Below are 25679 nucleotides of genomic sequence, written 5' to 3'. Positions count from 1 at the left end.
TTTGTGTGTTGTTGTAATTACCCGTTTTCACGCTCCGCTTATGGCATTGCAATTACCCTGGATTACACTAATGGAGTGTGTGAGGGTGTAGGTTATAGGTTGAGCGTGCACAATTTAGAGAGAAAAATATACAATGCTGCATTTGCACTCTGGGTTTTGCTGAGATTACAACATCGCAGTCTTTTACAGCAGATTCCGCGCCAGCAGATTTGAATATGAATCTGAAATTCCGCATTAAGCAACTGGGCACTTTTAAAAACATTGATGTCATTAAAGGGGTCATATCAGTTGAATAGAAATTGAATTTTCCTCGATCATTTGTAATTCATGAAGTTCGTTACACTATAATTTTTTTTTTTTTTCAGAACATTTATTGTAACTAATCATTAAAATCATTGACCCTATTTGTTTTCTTATACAGTGTGTGTGTGTGTGTGTGTGTGTATAAATAGTGTGTTATCTGCTCGTTTCTGTGGCATTAAATAAGTCTACATCAAAAACAGAGAGAACGAGCAAGAGACTACTAAGCCTTTTTCCTTATACAGTAGACAAAGCTGCAGTGTCCTACCTAGTGGATAGAAGTAAAAATCCCATTCATTTCCACCTTAGAGAAATTGGTTTTTAGTGATATTGTATAAACCTTTCAAGACAGACCTGCTGTGAGCTCCAAGGTTGTTAATATGCCTCTGTAGCAGTCTGTGGAAATACATCGCGGTGCTTCATCATGGGATTAGTAGTTCATTCATTGATAAGAACACAGTCTCCTACCTTTGTCTGCTGCTGATTTTAATCTAAATCTTACAGTCGGTTGGCCTGGCTTTTGTAACTGGAGCATTGATTTCAGGTTTTGCACAAATGTCATGGTTTTCTGGTTAAAAATATGGCTCTTTTAATTCTGTGGTTTAGAGTTTATTTATACTGTATGTATATATTTAGATGTATTATTCATTTAAATGAATCAAGTTTATGTGTGATTTGGAGCAGATCCCACACAAATCACCCAGGGTCCAGTGGACATGGAGATCATTGTTGGGGAGAGCATCGTATTGCCCTGCCAGATCTCCTGTGATCCTGCTCTGGATGTTTCATTCTCCTGGGCCTTCAATGGGCAGCTCCTCAATAAACTAGACCAACATTATGAGCATGTGGGTGGGGTAAGTCATATGTTGTTGGATATTCTTGCTGTCTATATTCTGTTCTATACTGTTTAGCATGCCATAGAACTGTGAAAAGATTTTCAATAAATATCTAGCATTTCATCTTCACCAAGCAGTTTCTTGATTATCCATTACCTAATTTGGATTTCCCAGTCAAAAATTGCTTATAAACCTATCATAATGCTGTATTATCACCAAATCTTGTATTCAGTCTTTTTGTCAATTTGTTTTCTTTCAGTTATCAATTTTTGTATTTCTTTTTGGAACTGATTGATTGTAGGCCTTGCTTGCTTGAGCAAAAATCATTTTGACAATGTTCAATCAAAAACTGTGGTTCTTAACTGCAAACAGGGGCGTAAATTTCATCTAACAGTTGGGGGGACAATAAACATAACAATTTTTGAAGGGGACACAAATAATACAGCTAAAATTGTACTTGTAAGGATAGATATACATAGAGGAAAGCCTTACTACTGTTAGTGCAGCAGGGAGACCGTGCCAAATTAGACAACTTAAAGCTGTTGTGGTCGCGTTGCGACAGTGGTCGCGTCCATTGTAGAAATTACTATCCGTCACAGTGTTGCCAAGTCCACGGTTTTCGCGTGGAATTTGGCTACTTTATCACTGTTGCCGCGGGTTCTTTTTCATGTCCGCGGGTTGAAGCGACCCCAATAACGTGTATTTTAGAACCTGGAAAGCGTTTTTTACCGGGGGACCCCCTCGAAAAAAAACAATTTTTGGGATAATTTTGAGTTGCAATTGGGCGGGATTTGTTATCAAAACCTGGCAACCCTTTCTGCCAAGCAGGTAATGTTATTTACAATGGGGTTTAAAGAAAATCCTCCCAGTAATTTTTTTCTTATGTTGGAAACTTTGGTAACACTTTAGTATAGGGACCAATTCTCTATTAACTAGTTGCATATTAGCATGCCTATTATTAACATAATGGCTGTTTATTAGTACTTATAAAGCACATATTCTGCATGACCATATTCTACATCCCTAATTCCCCAATACCTAAACTTAACATCTATCTTACTAACTATTAATTAGGAGTTTATTGAGGCAAAATTTGTATTAATGGTTTTTAATAGCAAGAATTGGACCTTTTATTTGGCTGATCATATGACTGGAGTCTGCATCATAATGTATGTGAGTACAAATGATTTTAAACAGATTTATAAAAAAAAGTACTATGCATTTCTTTGTGTAAAATACTGAGTGTACCTTTAATGTCTTGGTACCGTACAGCTGTTACAGCAAATACATTTATTATACTCATTATACTCAGCAAATGTCAGCTTCTGAAGGAGTATATCCAGTTTGCTGTATACTGCTATTATACTCTGAGCCAGACCTACTGTTAAAATGTGGAAGACTTGGCAGGGATCAATTCATCACTCTCTTTTTGAGGTTTTTAGCTGTTCCTTCCACTGCTTAGCAGCCCACTACGTTCACTTTGAGCTCTTTTCCCTCCTCTTCACAGAATAAAAATCAATCCATCAAAGTATTGCCTTCAAGGATCTCAAGTGTAATATCCTCATATGGCTGTTGAATGGTCAGATCTCATCTCAGATTGCTTTTCTCTGGGATGTAATGACGCCTTTCTAGAAATAGTAATGACTTTAAAGACTGAGAGAATGCCCTAATGAGAACTGACTGGTCAATATTGGATGTGCATGACTCAACTGAGCAATCCTTAAACAGATTCATTAATCACCACCCGAAAGCCATCAAAAAGATGACTTATTTTTCAAATAAGGTTGCATATTTTAGAGAATTAAATGAGTTTGTTTTCTGTGGAAAGCAACAGCAAAATAAAATAAATTTTGACTTTTATATAATTATGGTAATTCCATCATAAATGTGAACAGAAAATGTGAAGGTTTTCAACATTTGGGACACACACATAGGAAGTGCTCTCATCTTCAATTTAAGCCAGTGATTCTTATCAGTAATTATATTCCAGTTCTTATGAATTCTCCGATGCCACCCGTCTTGTAGGATTATCAGCATGAAGTTCACAGCTTGGATGAATTCATTTCCATAATGAAACTAAATTTGTAGCCTAATATCCTTACTGCTGAAATCGCAGATTTACCTCTTGTTTGCCATCCACAATCTCCCCTTCAGATAAGAGCATACATCTTATCTCATGTAATTTAATTGATTTGAAATCTAAGCGCTTTTTATTAAATTAGTGAAGTTGTCCGTGCCAAAGTCTTCAGTGCTGCACAGACAATATCAACATCCAGGCGAATCGGTGTCTATAAACAATGGCAATAAAGGATCCATTTTAGCAAACTGAAGATTTTTGACAGATGGGTGAATAAAGTAAGAATTAAATGCACCCACTGATCGTGCTATTTATTTTTATCTGCTGTCTGCATGGTTTTAGCGACTTATTCACTTATTAAGAGAATTATGCAAATCAGGTAACAACAAAAAAATCACCCACAAAAGTGATGCCGGTTGTGAACTAGGTGAGTTTTTGCACTGAAATATCACATGAAAAGTGAAACAACTGCCAAGTATTCCCTGAGAATTGTTTCACTCATTTCATTTGATCACCTACACTACAGGTGCATCTCAATAAATTAGAATGTCGTGGAAAAGTTAATTTATTTCAGTAATTCAACTCAAATTGTGAAACTTGTGTATTAAATAAATTCAATGCACACAGACTGAAGTAGTTTAAGTCTTTGGTTCTTTTAACCCACCAATTCAACATCTCAACAAATTAGAATATGGTGACATGCCAATCAGCTAATCAACTCAAAACACCTGCAAAGGTTTCCTGAGCCTTCAAAATGGTCTCTCAGTTTGGTTCACTAGGCTACAAAATCATGGGGAAGACTGCTGATCTGACAGTTGTCCAGAAGACAATCATTGACACCCTTCACAAGGAGGGTAAGCCACAAACATTCATTACCAAAGAAGCTGGCTGTTCACAGAGTGCTGTATCCAAGCATGTTAACAGAAAGTTGAGTGGAAGAAAAAAGTGTGGAAGAAAAAGATGCACAACCAACCGAGAGAACCGCAGCCTTATGAGGATTGTCAAGCAAAATCGATTCAAGAATTTGGGTGAACTTCACAAGGAATGGACTGAGGCTGGGGTCAAGGCATCAAGAGCCACCACACACAGACGTGTCAAGGAATTTGGCTACAGTTGTCGTATTCCTCTTGTTAAGCCTCTCCTGAACCACTGACAACATCAGAGGCGTCTTACCTGGGCTAAGGAGAAAAAGAACTGGACTGTTGCCCAGTGGTCCAAAGTCCTCTTTTCAGATGAGAGCAAGTTTTGTATTTCATTTGGAAACCAAGGTCGTAGAGTCTGGAGGAAGGGTGGAGAAGCTCATGGCCCAAGTTGCTTGAAGTCCAGTGTTAAGTTTCCACAGTCTGTGATGATTTGGGGTGCAATGTCATCTGCTGGTGTTGGTCCATTGTGTTTTTTTGAAAACCAAAGTCACTGCACCTGTTTACCAGGAAATTTTACCTTCCCACCTTCCCACACTGCCAAAAGCACCAAAAGTTGGTTAAATGACCATAGTGTTGGTGTGCTTGACTGGCCAGCAAACTCACCAGACCTGAACCCCATTGTCAAGAGGAAAATGAAAAACAAGAGACCAAAAAAAATGCAGATGCGCTGAAGGCCACTGTCAAAGAAACCTGGGCTTCCATACCACCTCAGCAGTGCCACAAACTGATCACCTCCATGCCATGCCGAATTGAGGCAGTAATTAAAGCGAAAGGAGCCCCTACCAAGTATTGAGTACATATACAGTAACATACTTTCCAGAAGGCCAACAATTCACTTGAGATAGTGAATTGGTGGGTTTTTGTTAAATGTGAGCCAAAATCATCACAATTAAAAGAACCAAAGACTTAAACTACTTCAGTCTGTGTGTATTGAATTTATTTAAGACACGAGTTTCACAATTTGAGTTGAATTACTGAAATAAATTTACTTTTCCACAACATTCTAATTTATTGAGATGCTATACCATATGCTCACCAAGGCTGCATTTATTTGATCAAAAATACAGTCAAATTATGAAATTTTATTATAATTTAAAATAGCTGTTTTCTATGTTAATCTAATTTAAAATGTAATTCATTCCTGTGATGCAAAAAACTGAATTTTCAGCATCATTACTCCAGTCTTCAGTGTCACATGATCCTTAATAAATCATTCTAATATGCTTTGATTTGATAATCCGGAAACATTTCTTCTTATTATTGATGTTGAAAACAATTTTTAAGGAAATCATGATGATTTTTTCTGGATTTTTTAAAGGGATAGTTCACCCAAATATGAAAATTCTGTCATTTATTACTCACCCTCATGACATTCCAAACCTTCATTCATCTTCGGAACACAAATTAAGATATTTTTGATGCATTCCGAGAGCTCTCTGACCTTCCCATAGACAACAAGGATCCTTACACGATCAAGGCTCGGAAACGTAGCAGTGGTTCAATCGTAATTTACAAAACTAGGAGAAAACGTTTTGTGCAAAGAAAACAAAAATAACGACTTTATTCAACAATTCGTCTCCTCTGCGTCACCCTATAGCACCATTTTGGAGAGTATCGCATACGTAAACAACATATGCTGTTCTGTGTCACAGATATGCTGTTTACGTTGTTTCCACTTTGATCTGAACATAAACAACGTATCCACGTACATACGTTTCATACGTTGTTTACGTATGTTATACTCTCCAAAATGGTGCTATAGGGTGACGAATTGTTGAATAAAATCATTATTTTTGTTTTCTTTGTGCACAAAGTGTTCTCATAGTTTCGTAAAATTACGATTGAAACACATGGATTATTTTAACGATCTCCTCTCTACGTTTCGAGAGAGCTCTCGGAATGCATCAAAAATATCTTAATTTGTGTTCCGAAGATGAACAAAGGTCTAACGGGTTTGGAACGTCATGAGGATGAGTGAAAATGAAAATTCTAAAAAAAACCTAGCGCCATTTTGGAGAATATCCGCTGGCCGTAAACAACGTATGCTGTTCTGTGTCAGCTGCGTCATGCCGGATATGTTTCCTACGTTGTTGTGATTTGATCCGAAACATATCCGATGTGACGCAGCTGACACAGAACAGCATACGTTGTTTAAGTCCAGTGGATATTTTCCAAAATGGCGCTAGGGTGATGCAGAGGAAACAAATTGTTGAATAAAGTCTTTTTTTTTTCTTTTGCGTACAAAAAGTATTCTCGTAGCTTCGTAAAATTACGGTTGAACCGCTGATGTCACATGGATTATTTTACCGATCTCCTTGCTACATTTCTGGACTTGGGAACATTTCAGTTGCATTGCTGTCTATGCAGGGTCAGACAGCTCTCAGAATCCATCAAAAATATCTTAATTTGTGTTCCGAAGATGAACGAAAGTCTTACGGGTTTGAAACGACATGAGGGTGAGTAATTAATGACAGAATTTTCATTTTTGGGTGAACTATCCCTTTAAGGAATAGAAAGTTCCATAGAACAGCATTTATTTGAAATATAAATGTCTTTGTTTCTGTTGATCAGTTGAATGTATCCTTACTATGTGAAAGTATTCCTTTATTTAAATATATAAAACAATCTTACAGACCTCAAACTTTAGAACAGTAGTGCAAGTCACGCAAATATATTTTCTTATTAGGGCTTTTGTTATAGAATGTTAATTTAATGCATACATAAATGCTTATGTTTAAAATGATCTAAATGGAGAGCAATGGAGTGAAACAAAATGCTGGAGTCTTGAGTTTTTCAAAGTTGTCTGTTCTTTTAAAAATTGTCTGTTCAGTGCTTTCGGTCTTTGAATTAAATTGGATTCTTTTCTCAGCATATATTGATGCATACAATTAATCAGCATGTCAATTAATATGATTCAAAGTTTTAATCAGTTGACAGTCCTAATTTTCATTTTAAGAATAAAAAATTAGTTTATCAGAAAGTACTTTACAATAATTAAGGTCCTCGTTATGATTATGACTTTATACTATATGAGGATTCTGATGCTCTTTTTACTTGTTAATTACATGTATCATGATGAATATAATTGGAAATATCTTTATTACTTCACCTGTTTTCACAGTACTTCATCGATTCCCTTGACAAAGCGCTTTTAAAGTTCACCTCCACTCTTATGAACAACTTTCTTGATCTTTATTAGATTAACAAAGGCATTTAATTGTCGCATGTGGATTTAGTATGCATCACTTGTACGGTTTCGTATCTCAGGGTTTCGGCACACTGAATCCAATCACACTACCTCTTAAATGTGATTAAGCTCTAATTAGCCAATTAGCGAGTGAGTTTGGTAGCTGGATTCTGTGCAGTGCTGAAGGAGCCTAAGGCTTGGCCAGAGGGAATGTTTATCCATGACGGACGTTTCAAACGTAGCAGCAAACAGCCTTTGCCAAAAGTCATCCATTAGCTGTGGAGTTGGGCCACATTTTCATTCCCAAACCCAGCAGGGTGTCTACACTTACTGAATCACTTGCCGGCAAATATAGCAAACAACTCACACATCTTCCTGTCGCTTTAAAGCCCCAGTTGATAGAGTGGATTGTAATGCGTATGTGTGTGTTTATATCTTTAGAGTACATCTGGAGATTTGATGATACGGAATATACAGCTGAAACATGCCGGAAAGTATGTCTGTGTGGTCGACACGGATGTCGAGAGTTTATCAGCGGCGGCTATTTTAATCGTGAAAGGTAAGAGAGCAACGGCCAGGCATCTGGGGGAGCTTCAAATGCAGGGTTTGGATTTGGAAGGAAAACCTGATAGAAGGACACTCAAATGCTTTGCTTGCTTTGCCAAGGAAATGTATCTGTCTGTTGAATTGATCTGTTATTACATGTTCCATTAGAGGTAATTAGAGGAACGTATCAAAGCTGTTTATCAAAGGTTACAAATTAGATTTAGCGGGATCAATATCTTTCAATTGAAATTAGATTGACATGCCAACTTTTACTGCCAGAGCCTATAATAATGCTTTATAACAGTGTAGAAGCAGGGTATAAAATTAGCGCTCAGCAAGCACAAAATGCATGTAAAAGCTGGCTGTAGTGACCAAATAAAATCACTTTTTTAAGGATCTGCATGCTTCTCAAACATCCACTTGAGGGTCTCAGCAAACTTCCAAGAGGGCTTTGAGATGACTTAAAATGACTAAAAATAGTAACAAGCATTACAGTCAGCTAAAACAACTAAAAAACAAGATATTTGCTATTTTAATTCAATCCCATTGTCTTGAAAAAAACTGAATAGACTGCTGCAGCCATGAACCTGGAAAAACTGGAAGACTAGTTTGCTGTGGGTTCCAACAAGATTTTCCTATGGGTTTTTATAATTTACTCATAAATTTATGAGTAAAACAAGGTCTGTGAAACAAACATTGATGATACTTTGACTTTTCGATCTGCATTACTCACACCCATACTGATCATGTAAATTTTGATGCAGTTATGTTTATTTTTAAAAACGTGTGTTTGTAATAATGTAATAAATATCTACATAAGAATGTTTGGGGTGTGAGTGTGTGCACTTTATATTGTACAACAAAACAAGTATCGTCAAGTTATATTTACCACAGACCTTATTTTACCACCATTATAAAAACCCATAGGAGAATGTTGAGCAAACCCGTGACAGTCTTCCAGGTTTTGACATCACAGCTGCTGTGCTTTATAGATGGGGAGTCAAATTATAAATGTATGATTTCTTCATCTAGAAAAGTCATATAAATTAATGCAGTCTCAAAACTCAATAGCAATTTTTCAATGAATATACATTTTTGTAGTTCTGCCAAGCTCTAAAATATTTTATCAGGTAGAAACTGTGAGTAAGAAGTATTCTTAAAAATCATTATTTACTGGATAAAGGTTAAAGAACTGGAAAAGGCATTGGGAACCCTAAAGAACAATCAGCTCCTAAAACGTCTGGCAGTTTAATTTACAGAAACTAGGAGTGTCTGGCATTTGAATATTATGCACAGTAGGGGTCCTTGGTTTAAAATGAATTATGTAAATGTTAGTCTGGCCAAAGATGCATGCAAACTCATTGCATTAAACCACCAAAACCAAATATAAAGAAACTAATTCACAATTTGTCCTCATGTTTTGTCTTCAAGTCCCTTGTAGGTGAGAAACAAACACTGTCTGATCTAATTATTGATGCTACAAGTGACACAATGACCTGCGCTGACAAAACCACTAAATATGATGCTCCATTTCTTTATATTTCCCCCCAAAGGAGTGTGATTTTGACAAAGGAAGACAGCGCTCTGCACATTTATAATTGGAGGAACCAATTAAAGATGTGCAGAGGAAGGCCTGCTTGCAGCTTTTCAAAGAAGACATGCTGTAGCTGTTAAGAAAACAGCTCAAGCCTCTGAAAAGCTTTCCTATGATTCTCAAAGAGATCTAGTGTTCCCACAAAAGCAACAGCTTAAAATGTAATAACACCTTTTAGAGACTAGCCTTATATCACAGCTTGGTGGGGCGATAAGCGGAGTGCTTCCTGGCAGGGGGTGAGCAAGGTTAGATGTCAGTGAAGGTAACTTCATTTCTAATTGCTAATTCACTGCTAATTGTCTGATTGAATCAGGTCCCCCAGGAGCTCCAGATGGCGTAACAGTGGAGGAGATCACAGACAGCACGGCTCAGCTTTCTTGGAGACCTGGCCAGGATAATGGCAGCCCCATCACAAGCTATATCATCCAGGCCAAGACAGCTTTCACAGTGGGCTGGCAAGCGGTGAACACGGGTAACAATACAGGATTAGCTAAAGCTAGTCAAGCGGAGCATCAATTCAGCGAGAGACTGAAATTACCATAGCACGTCTCATGTGCTTTTAAGAAAGAAGCTTATGCTCGCATTGAGTACATATAAGGGCCTCTAAGTACTAACGCAAAACGACTTAATCTGGTCTCTTGCCCTGCCGCTCGAATCCGAATTCATTCAAACAACATCCCACCCAGACAGAGATGCGGAATAGAAAATTTTTTTTTATGTTTTGTGACATTTCTGGCTTACTGTAAACATTGGCTCAAAATTGGGCTCCTGTTGTTGACTTTCATGACGCCACCGTGTAATCCAGGTATTTTCGGTTAAACTGTGGCTTTTCTGTTTGCTCTCAGTCCCGGAGGTGATTGATGGGAACACCTTGACGGCAACGGTGGTGGATCTGAACGCATGGGTGGAGTATGAGTTCAGAGTGCTGGCCAGAAACAGCGTCGGCGTGGGGGAACCGAGTCCCGCTTCTCTTAAAACAAGAACTGAAGATGCAGGTGAGTCACCAACAGTGTTATTTATACACAATTTTTAACTGAAAGTCCAATCAGAAAGTGTCTAATTTAAATTGTCTTTTTGCCGTGTAATAGTCATTCATTTTAAGCATTTTTAATTTGATCTAATTTTAGTCTATGAAAATTACATTTTACTTGAGAGAGAACAAAATTGTTGCAAACATTCAAACATTTTATATATTAAATTAAACATACCAACATTTAACAAGTGCATGTGAAACAATTATTTCTAATACAGTTCATAACTTTATTTTTACACTGTCATTCAAAAGTTTGGGGTCATTCAGGTTTTTAATGTTTTTGAAAGAATTCTCTCATGCTCACCAAAGCTGTGTATTTGATCGAAAATACAGTAAAAATAGTAATATAGTAAATATATTACATTAGTTCGCTAGAGAAATTAAATCTAGAGAAGAGCATTTTTCATGAAATATTAGACTATATACTCATTATATTTTATTTTACCTGTTAGTGATGTCTTAATTATTTAATGTATGTTTAAATAAATCTGTTATGAAACAAGTTATCACAGCCACTGTGTCAATGAATATATTTAAACAACAAATAGATATATTATAATTTAGAAGTTAATTTAAAAACTGCATTATGTGCAATTTACATGTTTGCATAAAACTTTTTTAAGTTGTGTTGATTATTATATTTAAAAATAAATAGATAATTAAAATAAAAATAATTACAATTGCAGTAAGTACATTTAAGTAATGTAAAAGGGTTCCCTATAATTTAAAGCATGAGCTGAGGAGTAGATTTTTATCCCTAAAATATTATTTATAATTGAATGTATTTAAAGAAAGAACAATTTGTTCTTTAATTAATGTTGTTTAATTTTAAAAAAAGCATACCGAAACCATACCGAACTATAACGTCAAAACCAAGGTACATAACGAACCGTCATGTTTGTGTGCCGTTACAGCCCTAGTAGATAACGGTTATCAACTGTATTAATTTCTTTTAAAAATCGTACTAAACCTAAACTATTAAATGGTAGTGTATGTTATGTATATGTGTAATCTAATATGTGTATAGGATGCATTTTGGTTAATAAACCCGCTAGCAAATGCTGTAGTTTACCAGTGTTCATTCAGCTTCTGCGAACTCTATTGACTGTCAGTGGATTAAATGAAACAATCTTTTTTTTTTTCTTCCTGGGGAAAAAAGCATTGTAAATATCTTGCACTGTTATTTTTTCTCATCATATTTTTATCACCAGTATTCTTTGTTTTAAATCGTTTAATTATTGTGATGATTTACATTATCATAACACACAATCAAAACATCTTTTGTTGACTTATTTTCGCTAGCTATTTTCTTTGACCCGGTTAAAAAAGAAGTGGTCAGAAGCAAAATTACTCCAAGATCAGAATTTCTGCCTTTCCAAAAGTATTAAAGTACAAGTTCCAAAAGTACAGACTATTTCACAGACAGAACTGCTCTGCGTACTCTTGATCTGATTTAATCATGGCAAACTTTGGCAAGTTCAGTGATAATTTCATCCTCAAAAGGTATGCAGAATGCCCATCAAATTAGTCAGCCAATCAGAACAGAGCTTGCCAGATTGAGAAAGCGCAATCCAGTTTTGTGTGCGGTATGCATCAGATGGTCAGTAAGTGACTGTAGGCGGCCTGTGGGCGGGCTGTCTGAGGTTGAATCCACTAATGCTCAAGTGCCCATATTCTTCAAAACGTCCCATGATGAAGCGATACAATTTCGGTGCTCAAGTGCCTCTTTGTATATTATAGAATGTATTCTTCGAGCATTATTGTTAAGAGACTCTTGGCAAATGGTGAAATTCACTAGAAACAAAGCCAGTTAACTGAGACACTGCCCACAGAATCTTTTAAAAGCAGTTGCTAAGGGACCGGAGCTTTGTTTCATTTGATACTTGATAATGAGGCTTTGAGTAAAAGAAAGAGAAAAGAAACAATGAGGAAGGCAGGGGCTGCATCTATCCGCTGTACTGAAAACATGGCTGCTTTTTCTTTGTTTTTCTGTACGCAGTTCCTGACACGGCACCCACCGATGTCGGAGGTGGGGGTGGCTCCAAGTCAGAGCTAGTAATAACATGGGAGGTAAGTCATCTGTCTATATTATCACTCCCTCTGTGCGAGGTAATAGTTTTGGCTAATTAAATGGAATTGAATGGGGGTGTTTATTACCTCAGTCAAAGCCAAGCCTGTTTTCCATCTGGGCCCTTTACTCCCATAATGGCATTCAATTCAGATTTGGTTGTATATTAGAAAGCAGTTCATTTGCGCTCTCAAGAGGTTGCATCACTTTGCAAAAACTGTGTGGGATTTGGAGGTGCTGGGTGTGAACCTGAGGCTGGATCTGGTCTGTATGTTTTAATATCACTATAGTTTCTTGTTTCCCTCCCAGCCTGTGCCTGAAGACCTGCAAAATGGAGATGGTTTCGGCTACATCATCGCTTTCCGGCCGCTGGGGGAGGTCAACTGGACACACGCCGTCACCTCCATACCGTCCCAGTCCCGTTACGTGTACCGAAACGAGAGCATCCTGCCCTTTTCTCCATTTAGCGTCAAAGTGGGTGCCTACAACACCAAAGGCCAGGGACCGTTCAGCCCTGTTACCATTGTGTTCTCGGCTGAGAATGGTGAGACTGTCAATCGCATTATGAGCAGCGCACAAAAGCTTACCTTTTCAGTCATTTACAGTGTTTTCAATTGACTTTTCTTTTCGCTATGTCAAGTCAAGTCACCTTTATTTATATAGCGCTTTCAACAATACAGATTGTGTCAAAGCAACTTTCCAATATCAAAATAGGACAATAGTAGCCTGGTAATACCAAACTCTGCTACTTCGTTTTGCTTCGTAGACAGAGTCTGGAAGGGCATAATTGACAAGCGTTTACTTTCTCGTGGGGGGGTGCTTGTCTGAAGTTTAAAATCATTGGTGTACCCATAAGCCAATCACATAACGGTTGGTTATGACGCATGTTATTCGCCGGCTCGGCCGCCTCGAGCTTCCGCTGTAAACACAGGTATGCGGCAAAAACAAAACCATCGAGCGAAATACCGAAGTGAAGATGGCTGTGAACGACTTTTGCAGATTATGTGAAGTAAATCTACGCATCCACAATTATCGCCTTGCCAAACTTTGGCCTCCCCAGTTTCTCGCTGACGATCGGTAACAGTTGATAAATTAAACTTTTCCCAAAACCTGTCGGGAGTAGGGCCACAACATCACCTCCATTCAAAATGTGAACCAAACACTCTTCTTGTTCGGGCTTCAGTTGGCAAATGCCGGAATATTCTCCACAACAGAGCGAATAGCATCCCGTGTCTCCATGTCCGCTGTTCGTTTTAGATTTCCCTCAACTAAACCTAAACTACAATCTTAAATTCGGCGCTTAGCGTCTACATCATGGCTCTCAGCCCACCCTCTGTTCGTTGGTTGGCCCGGCTGTGTATCTGTGCAATCAAGTCGATGATATCGCTGGAAATTAAGTGTCCCCAACTAAGCAAGCCAGAGGCGACAGCGGCAAGGAACCAAAACTCCAATCGGTGACAGAATGGAGAAAAAAACCTTGGGAGAAACCAGGCTGAGTCGGGGGTCCAGTTCTCCTCTGACCAGACGAACCAGCAGTTCAATTCCAACTGCAGCAAAGTCAGATTGTGTTAAGGACTCATCTGGTTCCCGAGGTCTTGTCCCGATGGCCGTCTAGGTGACAAGGTCTTCACTGGGGATCTGTCTCTGGGGCTCATCTAGGTGTCCTGATCTCCGCTGACGTTCAGGGCTGTAGAGGTCATCTCTAGGTGCTGATCCACCATTTGATCTGAATACAGACAGGATCCGGTTGACTGCAGTAACCAGTTGACGCAGCAGACGTGGTGGACTACAATGCGATAAGAGCTCGCTCAAGTACTGAAGAGCTAAACCATTCAGGGCTTTATAAGTAATTAACAAGATTTTAAAATCTATACAATGTTTAACAGGGAGCCAGTGCAGTGTTGACAGAACTGGGCTAATGTGGTCATACTTCCTGGTTCTAGTATGAACTCTAGCTGCTGCATTTTGGACCATCTGGCGTTTGTTTATTAAGCGTGCAGAACAACCACCCAACTACTTTTCTCTGGGCAATGAGCGATGCCCATTCGCGAACGATTCATTCTTTTGAGTCAATATTGTTGAAAGGCTTGATTAAACCAGTTGGCAGACTAGTGAATTGGTTCGCGAATCAGTTTGCATGATCGTCGTCTGAAGCGGTTCTCACTTAGAGTTGTAGCATCAAGAGCGTTGAAGACGTGGCTTTGGATCTACAGTCAATTGAAAGCAAATCTGCAAAGGCTATTGTTTGCTAGCTATGAAGATCTTTAGCCTGTTAGATGAACACCGCGTGTGCTGTCTACGGTTCCACAGGTATAGATAGGCTACATTCGATTACAGTACACGATACCTCTATTACCAGTTTACTAATTTGTTATACATGTACCTTATACATTAAATACAATGTACATAATTGTGTACATTAAATAAGCTGTCACAGAGTATGAAATGAACACCCAACAAACCCGCGTTAGTGCATTTTTTTCGTTATGTTCAGTAGCGGTCATGTGAGGAGTTTTCACTCTTCTCCGTGTCAGAGGTTATATACATATACTTTAAAATATAATTTAATTCAGTGATGCAAATCAGAATTTTCATCAGCTGTTACGTCAGGTTTTAGAGTCATATGATCCTTCAGAAATCATTCTAATATATTGATTTATTACCAGTGTTGGAAACAGTTTTGCTGCTTAATATTTTTTGGAACCTGACATTTTGTTCAGGATTCTTTGATGAATAAAAAGCTAAAAAGAACAGCATTGATAATAAATCAACATATTATGATTTCTGAAGGATTATGTGACACTGGCGAGTGGCGTAAAGGCTGATAAAAATTCTGATTTGCATCACTGAAATAAATTGCATTAAAAAAACATTACAAATCTTTTGAACGGCAGTGTGTGTGTGTGTGTGTGTGTGAGTGTGTGAGTGTGTATATATACACACATTACATAAATTTTATCTATATATCTAAACAAAAATAGACTATACAGTATATGATCCAAAGTAACTAGTAACTAACTTCTTGAGTAGTTTTTTTTTTTTTTTCCCAGTACTTTTTTACTCTTACTCAAGTAACTATTCAGACTACTTCAACTATTTTTTTACTTGAGTAAATATTTCTATAAGTACTTTTACTTGAGTACAGTTTCTGGGTACTCTACCCACCTCTGGTTCTACCATACTTGTAACAAGGAGTAGAAATTGCAGTTTTAGCTATATGGAGTGTACACCAATCTTAGCACTCAGCATACCCTGTTAAAAAAGTCACCGCTCGCCACTGGTTTACACAAGACTAGATAATGATCTGAGATATCATCACTTTGCTGCAGAATTTCAATACCATTAACATCAATTCCATGTGACAATATTAAATCTAGAGTATGACTTTGACAATGAGTAGGTCCTGAGACATGTTGTCTAACCCCAATAGAGTTCAGAATGTCTATGATTGCTGATCCTAATGCATCTTTTTTGTTATCAATGTGGATACTAAAATCACCAACAATTAGGACTTTATCTGCAGCCAGCACTAACTCTGATAGAAAATCAGCAAATTCTTTAATAAAGTCTGTATGGTGTCCTGGTGGCCTGTATACAGTAGCCAGTACAAACATCACAGGGGATTTATCATTAACACTTGTTTCTCTAGATAACGTTATATGAAGCACCATTACTTCAAAGGAGTTATACTTAAAGCCTGCCCTCTGAGAAATACTGAGAATATTGCTATAAATTGTGCCTTCTGGACACGGTTCATTTTTATAACAGTAATCTTGGGGGGTAGACTCGTTTAAAATAATGTATTCATCTGGTTTCAGCCAGGTTTCTGTCAAACAGAGCACATCTAGGTAATGATCAGTGATCATATCATTTACAAAAAGAGCTTTCGTAGAAAGAGGCCTGATATTCAGTAAGCCAAGCTTTATCATTGGTTTCTCTGTATTATATACATTTTTTTATTTGTTGAACGTCAATTAAATTGTTACTCTTAAATTGGTTTGGACGTTTTTTGTATTTTCTAGTTTGGGGAACAGACACAGTCTCTATAGTGTGATATCTATGTGAAAGAGTCTCTATGTGCTGAAAATTAACTGACTTCTGTGACGTGAGGCGGCTAGCAGACAGTCGGTTTAGCCAGTCTGTCTGCTTCCTGACCTGGACCCCATTTAGTCAAGTACGAACTCTAAGACTATGTGCCATATTTCTAGAGAGAAAAGCGGCACCACCCCAGGAGGGATGAAGACCATCTCTTTTCAACAGGTCAGGTCTGCCCCAAAAACTCGTCCAATTTTATTTAGTCATCTATTGTAAGGTGCATAAAACATTCAAAGAACAGGCTGGAATTGATTCCTTTACCACCAGCACTTTATTATGTGCTGCACTGAAAGAACACGGCTCATTTTATAACAAATGGTCAAAAAAGCAGGATACTGTAGGATATAGATTTAGATTCTGTAACGTTATATCATTTTATGGGTTTCTCCAACACTGTTGCTTGCAATTTTCTGTTCTTTTAGCAGTAATTTGCCCTTTTTTAACAGGAAATAGTTTTTACTAAATGTACAAGAATCCATAATGCAGTTTTCTTTTTATAGTAACTACAAAGTAAAGCATGTACTATAATGGCTGTACGTGATGTTGTTTTGTGAGTGCCAGGTGGTTTTAGGGCTGGAATCATGCTCGGCAGTGTGGGAATCTTTCAGCTAGTTAGGATCGGTTTGAGATGAGCTATTACAGTGTGGAGTGACGGGCAGACAGCGGTGTGTCAGGAAGCTACCGCATTAATTGAATTCCTGTACAGATAATGTTCCTTTATGTCACTCAACTATCCTATTAAAATAAAGACTAGTAATTTACCATTTTAGAGACAAAGGATTTTGCATCAGTCATTTATAAATTATTTTTCATCAGCCTCTGATTTGTGCACTGATGATTATGCTTTTCTTTTTTTCCTTATCTTGTCTCTTCTCTTCTAGTCTTGTCTTGTCTCTTTCCTCGTCTTTTTTGCATCCTACTTCTTCTCTTCTTGTTTCCTTGTGTCTTCCATTCTCCTGATCTCGTCTTTTCTTGTTTTATTTCATCTCTTCACTTTCAGTTTTGTCTCATTTACATTCTTCCATTGTCTTTTCTTCTTGTTTATTCTCTTTCAATCTTGTCTCATTTTGATCTTCTCTCCTCGTTGTTGTGCCTCTTCTCATCCTGTTTTTTTTTCATTGTTTTATCTCGTCTCTTGTCTTTCAGTTTTTTCAACTTCTCCATTTTGCATCCTAGTTCTTGTCTTTTTTTTTTCTCTAATCGTCTTTTCTCGTCATCTTCGCTCTTTTTGTCTCATCTCACCTGTTTCAAGTTTGTCTCTTCGTTGTATCCTCTTTCTTCCTCTTGTCCTGTCTTATTTTATCTCATCTCTTCTTTTATCTTCTCTTTGTTGTCTCTTCTCGTCTCATCCAGTCTTCTATGGTCTCATTTCAGTTTCTCTCCTGTTCCATCCTAGTTCTTTTCTACCATTCTCTCGTCTTTTCTCATCTTGTCTTCTCTCATTTTATCTCATCTCTTCTCATAATTTTGTCTCATTTATATCTCTCTTCACTGCATCCTCTTCTTACAGTCGCTCTTTCATCTTCTCATTGTCTCATTTTACTTTTCATCTCGATTCTTTTCTTTTAGTTTCGTCTTATTCATCTTATTTTGGCTCTTCTTTTTTCATATTTCCTTATCTCTATTCTTCTCCTTTGTTCTCATCTCTCTGCTTCTTTTCCGTCTTTATGTATTCATCTTTTTCTCTTTTTATCTTTCCTCTCAGAGCCCAGTGGCGTTCCAGACGGCGTGTGGGCCAGAAGCATTTCTGCCACTGAAATTGAAGTGAGCTGGCACATTCTCAGCGCTTCCTCAGAAAGAGTGTTGGGCTATGAGGTGCGTCCCTTCTTCTAAATGGAAATGACTCTCTGTCCAGCTTTGAAATGCACCGTGGGTTCTGTCAGAGCCTGTCATCTCCCACGCTGCACCTCAAAGTTCCCTCTGTACCCATGGAAACGCTCCATTTGAAAATAAGAATAGGGTACCCTGTTCTTACCGTATGCATAGGAGGCCCTTTCTGCCGCATGGGCGAAATGGCTTTTCTTCATCCTTTTTAAGGACACAGAGAACACATTACACATTCCTCTGTGAAACTCTTCATCCATGTCACCCCAAACCCACTGTGTGGAAAAAGTAAAATACTCCTGTATAATAATTCTCCTGCACTGAACATAATGGCACCGTAGCATTATATCCGCGAGGCTTTAGATCCCACAGGCTGTGCTTTCTCTCCATTGCTCTTGAAATCAGGTGGTGTACTGGGAGGACGATACAAAACCTGAGACCATGGGCAAAGTCAGAGTGTCTGCCAATGAGAACAAGGTTAACATCAGCGGTCTGAGAGGATACACTCAGTATTTCCTGACAGTGAGCGCTTTCAACACAGCAGGAACTGGCCCTCTTTCTCCTACCATCAATGTGACCACCAAGAAGTCCCGTAAGTATACGCTTGTTAAAATTCTCAGTTTATTTAGGCATTGCCACTGCAGGTATATAAAACTAATTATTTGTTGTTGTTTTTTTGTTTTATTTTTTTGTTTTTAATTTTAATATTCACACTTTGTAAAAAAAAAAAAAAAAGTAGAATTGTCCTTTTTAATATTTAAGTAGGATAAAGACACCTGCAATTTGATATACTCTACTGTTATTACTGTTAAAGTTTTTTTTTTACATAATTTTTTACCAAGGGATCATTTATTTGATCAAAAATACTGTAAAAATCTGTGGTATTGTGGAACTATAAAACTCTTTTCAATTTTAATATTTTTTCAAATGCCATTTATTACTGTGATGGAAAAGCTGAATTTTCATCAACCATTAGTTTTGGACATTTTTGTAATATTATAAATGTATTTACTGTCACTTTTGTTGTGTGTCCTTCCTGAATATAAAAGTAAAGAAAAAGAAAGATTTAAAGAATTATTGGTTATAAGGTTATACGTTTATGTCAGCATTTAATCACAGTCATCATTTCAAACCTCCGTAGGGAAAAAATTTAATATTTAAATGAATGTTCATGCTGCTCTTTCTCATACAGCGAAAGAATACAGTGACCAGCAAAAGTACCCAAGTAGTCCTTAACTGGCGTACTATATATTCATATGACCTCAAAAGTCTAGGGATATAACATACAAAGCATATGGACTATTTTATCGTGTTTGGAAAAGAGCAGTGTGAACATTCTACTAAATGTTTCCTTTTGTGTTCCACAGAGGAAAAGAATGTCATGCACATTTGAAATGCCAGAACTGCCTTTTTTAGGCTACAACTATACGTTTAGTGTAATACATTATGAAATTATGAACAAACAGACAGCCAGGCACCTCTCCTGGCTTTCTGATGTCGTCACATGTACAGTAACTAATAGTGGTGTTTCCTCTCAGCACCCGGGCAGCCACCTTTGAACGTGGAGTGGAATCTGATTGGCTCTAAGCTCACTGTTCATTGGGAGCCTGTCATTTCTCTGGAGATGGAGTCAGATGTTACCGGGTATCAGGTAAGTGCTTCCCAGCAATGTAAGCCTCAAAGCCAAACTGTAAGGCATTATTTTCACATAATCATATTAGCTTGTTCTATTCCAGTGAGCATTTAGGAAACAACTACATTAAAATGCTTATATTATTTCTCTTGTTGGCCGATTACCCACCTTAGTGGTAACGGAAATAAAAATAAAACTAATTTATACCGCAGATCTACAAAATATGTGCTGTGCAGTATAGCAAAAACACCAGGTGTGCTAATAAACACTACAGTTCCCCACAGTGTATGATAATTTGATTTTACTTCCGTTATCGACTAAAATAGCTTGTGCTGAATAAATCTAAGTGGTTGTTAGCACCTCTCTCATTTGTTCTCTCCAGGTGTCTTACAGAAGGAACCGTCATAAAGAAATTAACACAATAACAACAAATCTGACCTCAGTGGAGCTCACGCTACCTGCAGATGATGATTACATCATTCAGATACGAGCGACGAGTGATGGAGGAGAAGGGATGCCAACCGAACCCATCAACATACATAAACTTAGTAAGAACACACTTTTTTAAATATGATGCATTTGTGTGTAGTGGTCTCCTGAAATAAGTCCAGTGTACGCTATTGTTCAAAGGTTTGGGGTGCATAACAATAATGTGAACTTTAATTAAAAATTTAAATAAATACTGTTCGTTTGAACATTGTTCATCAAAATATCCTGAAAAAAAATATCATAGTTTCCAGCAGCACAAATGCCTAGTTCTTTCATGAAACTCTAGATGGCACGGGCTGATGGGGCTTAACGTAAATTATGATATTCACAGCATTAATCTACTTTGCACAAGCTGATTGGTTCATGTTGCATACGCAGCCAATGAATTTACTGCTTTATATTTAAATGGTTAGTTAGTATTCACTAGAGTAGTTTGCAGCGCGCTTTCAGAGTTCCTCTGAAACCCTCCACCTCCCCAGCTCCACCTGTATAGATCTGCTATGGGTTATTTTATATGCTATTTGTGCAACAGCATTATGTCTTAAATACTCAGCACCATATCGCCGTATGCATTGGCAGTAGCAAGTTCCTGTACTTGCTTGCAGCAGCAATAATCTACAACTACAGCAATAACCAACAGCAGCAGCAATTCAGCAGCAGCGTAGCAGATCTATTCCACCAAGACCAAATACATTAACACTGTATCATATCCATTACCATGCTAAAATCTTCAGAGAGTTGTTTGATAGCAACATTGATAATAATAAGAAATATTTCAGCAGATCAGTTTATTAGAATGATTTCTGAAAATTTAGCTTTGAATGACAGGAATGTAAATATGTAATAATAAATAATAAATTACATTTTAAAATATATTACATTAGGAAACAGTTATTTTAAATTGTAGCCTAATAATATTTAACAATATTACTGTTTTACTGTATTTTTGATTAAATAAATGCAGTCTTGTTGAACATAAGAGATGTCTTTCAAAAAAAAAAAATTACTGACCCCAGAATTTTAAACAGTAGTGTAAATTCATGTTTCAGTTACATATAGACAGTTTCCAGGTTACATATACCATATAACTACAGTTGCACCAAAATTAAAATAATGGCTGATATTGCGATTTTAAAAATGCTAAAAGTGAATTTAGGCAACATACTGTAACATCAGAATATACAATATGAAAAATGGCTGTTCATTTTGAGATTTGCTAAAGATTACATTTACCAAGGTTTATTTTTTTGTATTTTTAAAAAATTAATTTTGCTGTCATTTAACGCTCACTTAAATCTAATTGTAACAATATGGGAAATGTTATAATGTGCTCCACCTTTCAAACAACCTTGCTTTTTTGCTGACGTCACTTAGGCTGCATTGGCTATTGGATAATGTTAACCAATAGCGAAATATTTGGAATGTAACATTTTCAATCAATCAATTCCTGATGAATCAAATTAAGTCCTGCCCCACATTTTTCTAATCAAATATCCTGTTTCACTCAAAAACTAAAAATCGGACTCGGCTCACCTGACTCGCAGATCTTTCACTGTGGCTGAATAGTTAACTCAATGTTTATTCCGTCCATTTCTTCTTGTGAATCAGTTGTGAACAATGATATGGGGGAATGACACTGAGAGGGTAATGAGCCAATCACAGTGCTGTGAAGTCACTGCTCATATTTGCTGATTACCCTTCAGGAACTTTATGACAATGTAACAAGCTCAAGGGAGGCCCAAAAAAATGCTACCATCCTGGTGTTTCTGTTGGACATTGTTACTTTAGAAAAATGAGCGATTTATGAATTCGATTTTATCAGTTGTTTATATTTGGCTCATTTATTTCAGGTCTGCATCCTTACATAATATTACATTTCCGTAGGTGAGTTAAACCTGCGGGCCTGTGCAAAGCTCATCCACTGGCTTCCTCTTTCAAAGCCTGTGATGTAAAAGATAAATATTCAATGCCAAAGGGATATTAAACACACAGGCCCCTATAAAATAAACAATGCACAGTTGACCTCATAATGTTCTCCTCCTGTTCCCCCGAGTGAACAGTGCAGGTGCAGTTTGCAGCGTAGACGCTCTTTTACTGCAGCCCACAGAGTTTAATGCGCCTCTCTAAATGAGTTCTCACTGATTTGATGTGTCCTCCTTGTACACCTTTTATTCTCCACTGGGCTAAGCAGTCTGATCTTTATTAACTAGCCCAAGCTCTCGCCATCTATCTCTGCCCGTTGGTCTCCGCTCCCCCATGGATACAACGTCACAGGCTGATGCAACTACAAGGGACAACGGTTCTCTGTGGCTTATTGTTCACATTTTTCATCTAATGGCCTGCAATGTCTCGGTTTCAAGAAAAAGCCCTGACTCTTTTCCTTTGTTAATGTTGGAAATTATTAGCTGTGCCAATAACAAGGTTTTCAAACCTGCTTTAGTATTAATTAGTTAGTCACTTAAACTGGGAAAAACTGCTTAGTGAGCATCTGCTGGACCTCAGTGAAAATGCAACTGTTTTTCCTCTAATTTAGATTAAATAAATAATTGTTGAGCATAAGATACTTCCTAAATTAAAGAATTTTATAGACCCCAAGCTTATGAACAGTTGTGCACAGTTGTGTTCACCCAAAAACTGTAAATTTACCCTCAGGACATCCAAGATGTAGATGAGCTTGTTTCTTCATTGGAACAGATTTGGAGAAATTTAGCATTACATCACTTACTCACCAGTGGATCCTCTGCAGTGAATGGGTGCCGTCAGGTTGAGAGTCCAAACAGCTGATAAAAACATCACAATAATTCACAAGCAATCCACAATTGTCTGTTTTAGACTGTTTCCATTTAGCAATGTTATGGATAAAGGAATCGTATTTAAGCCAGAAGCAACGGTTTGAAATTAAAAACTCATTAATGATGGATTTGTTTATTACAAACACAAAGCGTTTCTCTTCAAAAGTCTTTAATTAATGGACTGGAGTAGTGTGGATTACTTGTGGATTACTGTGATGTTTTTATCAGCTGTTTGTACTCTCATTCTGACGGCACCCATTCACTGCAGAGGATCCATTGGTGATCCATTTTTTTTTTTTTTTTTTTTAGAATTACTTTGCTGTCATAACGCTCATCTAAATCTCAATATAACAGAAGAGAAAATGTTATATTTAGGAAATTAGCTGTGCCAATAGCAAGGTTTTCTAACCTGCTTTACCATTAATTAGTTAGTCATTTAAACTGGAAAAACTGTACAGTGAACGTCTACTGGAAGTCAATGCAAATCTGCTTAGAGCACAAGACTGTCCACTGATAAAGCTATAATTTCATCCTTCAATTCCCAACGATGCCTTCCTTTATTGCTCTTATATTACTCCCAGTCTATTTTTATTCATCAATTACAAGTTAATAAGCTTCAGCGCCTTTAAGTCCTGTTCTCCATGTTCCAGGTATGAGTGTACGAGGGTCCAGAGCCTGGCGACCCAACACCATCCCCGTCTCCTTGCTTTCTATCATCGCGTTATCGACACTGAGACCGGCTTTGTGTTAACGGTCCGAAGGATCAAACATCCTCTGACCAGTGTGATTGCCTGCACTCTTCCTCGCTGTGGAGTCGTTGGAGAGGTGCACCAAAACACTTTTGAAGAGAGATTATCGATCTATCTCTCCATAGTTATCTGAGGCAATGCCCGGCGAGGCCTTCAAGGAGCGTAACGGGAAAACATCAGCGTCACGGTGGTCAGATTTCATGTGCATGTGTTATGTACTGTGTATCATTGTGTCCTTGCAAGTGATCCGAGACCCTAACAAGGTTTCAACTGAAGGTTTTTGAAGCGTATTGGTGTACGAGGAGGGATCAGTCATGTTACTGCACTAAGATTTCATCTTCTCATTGATCCGTCAGAAAAAATGCCTTACTTCCATGTACATGCCAAAGTAGTTAACATCATTTTACTTCTTACTAAGTTACTGTTTGATAAACTTGTGATTGATTTGTAGTTATCACATCATTAATTGAAGGATTAGTTCACCCAAAAATCATGTACACACCCTCATGTTGTTGTCATGTGACTTTAATTGGCTGTGGGACACAAAGTGCGATTTTAAAGAATGTTCCCATGCAATTACAATGAATGGAGAGAGAGGCCTTTTAAAGTAATAGTTCACTCAAAAAATTTTAATTCACTTACACTCAGTTCTTCCAAGATGACTTTCTTAATCAAAACAGATTTATAGAAATTTAGCATTACATCACTTTCTCACCAGTGGATCCTCTGCAGTAAATGGGTGCCGTCAGAACGAGAATCCAAACAACTGATAAAAACATCACAATAATCCACACAACTCCAGTCCATCTTGTCAACTGAAAAACCACTTGTTTGTAAGAAACAAATCCATCATTATGGCATTTTAACTTTGTCACCATCACTCCTGTCCAAAATCATTGTCCATAATCTATAAAACCGTTTCCTACAGTGAAAAGTCCATCCCCTGTTGTCCAAAAACATAAACTCACATCAAAATCAACCCTACATATTTGTTTAGAACTGATTTAGACTGTTTTTGCTTTTCAACGTTGCTTGATCTGTGCATATTTCTTTCCCGATTCAGACCAGACAACATTTTGACTGTAGAAAGCAATATTATAGATAGAGGAAGATGTTAAAAATGTCTTACAGATGGATTTGTTTATTACAAACACTCAGCTGGAGTGGTGTGGATTACTTGTGGATTACTGTGATGTTTTTATCAGCTGTTTGGACTCTCATTCTGACGGCACCCATTCACTGCAGAGGATCCATTTGTGAGCAAGTGATGTAATGCTAAATTTCTCCAAATCTGTTATGAGGAAGAAACAAACTCATTTACATCTTGGATGACATGAGGATGAGTACATTTCCAGCAAATTTTAATTTTTGAGGTCATGAAAGTGCTATAAAAAATATCATAAATGTGATCCATACAACTTGCATGCTATGTCACCTCTTACAAATTCATATGAGAATTTTATGTGAGAAGCAAGCCAAAAAATTCACCTTTTGTGTTTCAAAGAAAAAGAAAGACATTTGGAACAACACAAG

At 37.4% G+C, this 25679-nt stretch overlaps 1 protein-coding gene across 4 annotated transcripts in view; it reads left to right on the top strand.

The window, feature by feature from the left end:
* The window catches only part of cntn3a.2 (contactin 3a, tandem duplicate 2), an 80144-nt gene extending 55258 nt beyond the window's left edge, over nt 1-24886 (top strand). For 3 of the 4 annotated variants that reach the window (XM_058764258.1, XM_058764259.1, XM_058764260.1), the window contains 11 exons: nt 985-1154; nt 7765-7882; nt 9777-9935; nt 10309-10458; nt 12496-12566; nt 12874-13108; nt 18365-18474; nt 18889-19075; nt 20022-20134; nt 20499-20664; nt 24048-24886. In XM_058764258.1, the coding sequence (XP_058620241.1) occupies nt 985-1154; nt 7765-7882; nt 9777-9935; nt 10309-10458; nt 12496-12566; nt 12874-13108; nt 18365-18474; nt 18889-19075; nt 20022-20134; nt 20499-20664; nt 24048-24148 (1580 nt within the window). In that variant the 3' untranslated portion in view covers nt 24149-24886. Of the gene's footprint in view, nt 1-984; nt 1155-7764; nt 7883-9776; nt 9936-10308; nt 10459-12495; nt 12567-12873; nt 13109-17540; nt 18475-18888; nt 19076-20021; nt 20135-20498; nt 20665-24047 lie in introns of those variants that run through there. The other variant, XR_009268917.1, reaches the window with a different exon arrangement.
* The last annotated feature ends 793 nt before the right edge of the window (nt 24887-25679 follow it).

This window comes from Onychostoma macrolepis, chromosome 23 (genome assembly GCF_012432095.1).
Source record: "Onychostoma macrolepis isolate SWU-2019 chromosome 23, ASM1243209v1, whole genome shotgun sequence".
Lineage (NCBI taxonomy): Eukaryota > Metazoa > Chordata > Actinopteri > Cypriniformes > Cyprinidae > Onychostoma > Onychostoma macrolepis.
Note: the sequence above shows the minus strand (reverse complement) of the source record. Positions and strands in the feature narration are given on the sequence as shown.